Below are 2,420 nucleotides of genomic sequence, written 5' to 3' on the forward strand. Positions count from 1 at the left end.
AGAGAGAGAGAGAGAGAGAGAGAGAGAGAGAGAGACAGAGAGAGAGAGAGAGAGACAGAGAGAGAGATTGGCTAAAAAAAAATAAAAAATTATAGCACAAAATTTTCCAACTTAAATTGAGGTATGATAGCAACCATAGGCATAGCTGCTATCATATGTCTGCAACACAGTGGAAAATATACTTGAGCACTGAGAGAAACTTACAAAATGTAGCTGGCACATGCACAAGCTCTCAATACACATCACTGAAACTCAGTGGCATTGCAACCTACAGCTGATAAACACAGACGTTATTTGGGGGCCTCTCGGGTTTCACACAAAGAAATTGTGTGAAACAATACACTCATCATGAAAGAATACAGTGATGTTGCACATCAAATTAAACAGCAGAACCTGGGCTACAAGAATCTATATGCCATTTTTACATGACCCAAACACAACTCAAACACCAACGAAATGAATTATCAAATATGGAAATCAATATAGCGCCACCTAGTCAACCCACTCACCACATTTCTGGCTCGAGTGCTTTGGTACTTTACGTAAAACGCACAAACAAACCCTCAAACGAAAGCAGACAGTCCACAGATTCCAAACATATCCATCAAAGCTCTCTAAAATCAAAGTGTCAGCTAGAAATAACCCAAAAGAACAGCAAAAACCGAAATCGCTTCATCAATCTACAGTTGTAAAATTTCTCTTTTGCCGTGAAAAGTTTTTATTTTATCGGTAAATCCACACCGGAATCAGTTAGTATGACTTACTGTGTTATACTGAAATCATTCCGGGCATTTGTTGGAGGCTTCGTTAGCCTAAGGGAGCCATGGTGTGAACACTCGCTCAGCAAAGCGTCTTCAAGGTGGCGTTCTGCTGATTCTGATTGCCTAAAAGTGCTGTCAATCTTATTTTTGTGGCTATCGCTATATTCTATTGGCTCTAAGGACTCGAATGAGGTGTCAATCACTGAAATCGACCAATCCATTACGGAGATACAGCCTTGTGTCACCACAGGAGCTTCACAGCAGTTTGATCAGCATTAGCACAGGACATGTAACACATATAGCGGTCTGGTTGAATTCTCAAAAAAATAAAAACAAAAAAAACTGCTGTGTTTAGATGTATTGAACACCATTAGTGATACACAAGTGAAATATATAGTTTGCACATAAGAAAATTCAGATGGTCACAAGTGTGCCAAAGTGTGACCTCGCCTGAACTGTCCATACTAAAAAGTCTCTAATTTTGCTCTGCTTCACTTTATCAGAGTCAATCTTTGCAGAGAGAATGTTCACATATTGTGCTACGATTTGGGAGAGGATGAGAGCTGCAGCTGGATCTTTCCAAATAGATAATTGTCCTGAAAGTGCTTTTTTTTTTTTTTTTTTTTTTAGGCGAACCTGAAAATTTTTCATTTCTGTTTCGGTCAAATCCAGTTGAGCGGTTCTGTTGTCGAAGAAGATGGTGTCATTTATGTCAGAACACAAAATGCAGAGTCTCATCTTCAGTTACTCTTAACCAGTAACATAAATATACTGATATTTACACATCTGAACAAATTTTACAAGTGCTCCTTTCATTATGACACAAGAATTATTCAAATAGATCTTGTGGTTGCAGAGATGAACTGTTGTTATGGGTATGTCATTTTCGAGCAGAGGTCTGAGAACTAGGTCAGGGCTGAACAGGTTAAAACATGAATTTGAGTGAAGCAGTGGACATACACCGGAATTTTTACACTTGTGATATAATGTTTTATATGGAAAAATGTCTGATGGCAATACAAAAACAATCACTTTTAAAATCAATGTCACTATGTCACAACGTTAGATTAACAAAAAACGTGCTTCCAAACAAAGCAACAATAACACAATGTCTTCAGGTGAGCAATCAGCCACAGCAACATGCAGTAATGTCAACAAAATAAAACCAACATGCTTCATACAGCAACTGAAGGTAAACAAGATTTTAACTGAGCCTAAAATCAGACACTCAAAACAAAAAAACAAAGCTATGACCATCAATCATTTTTTAAAATAAACAACAACAGCTTCTTAGGAAGGATTGCAATTCATTAAACAAGCTTTAGACAAACAAATGGAAAGACAAACATCACATGACAATCACACACTGAAAAAACTGAATTCAAACCACTGACAGAAAAAAATATATAGAACTGAGTGTTTTTGTTTGACTTAAGAATTTTTTTCTATTTCTCTATTATTTTTCTATTCATACCTCTGGAGACTCTTCCAGTTCTCCAAATGCCTCAGCAAAGTCTGATGGACTTTTCCTCAGAGTCTGGTCCGCAGGCAGAGTGCTGTCATTGTAAGATGTCACAAACTTGAAGTCACTGGTCCGAGAACCTGTTGTCAGGTACGCGTCATAATTGTAAGTGCTGCGTAAAGTTCCTGTGCCGTCAA

General features: G+C 37.7%; 1 protein-coding gene across 1 annotated transcript in view; it reads right to left on the reverse strand.

Moving 5' to 3' along the window:
• Window positions 1–2,229: 2,229 nt before the first annotated feature.
• The window catches only part of LOC103373956 (protocadherin beta-16-like), a 63,053-nt gene continuing 62,862 nt past the window's right edge, over window positions 2,230–2,420 (reverse strand). Inside the window, exon 8 of the mRNA XM_008303969.1 lies at window positions 2,230–2,408. Within this exon, the coding sequence (XP_008302191.1) occupies window positions 2,230–2,408 (179 nt within the window). The remainder of the gene's footprint in view (window positions 2,409–2,420) is intronic.

The sequence above is a fragment of the Stegastes partitus genome, unplaced genomic scaffold (genome assembly GCF_000690725.1).
Source record: "Stegastes partitus isolate 25-593 unplaced genomic scaffold, Stegastes_partitus-1.0.2 Scaffold2105, whole genome shotgun sequence".
Taxonomy (NCBI): Eukaryota; Metazoa; Chordata; class Actinopteri; family Pomacentridae; genus Stegastes; species Stegastes partitus.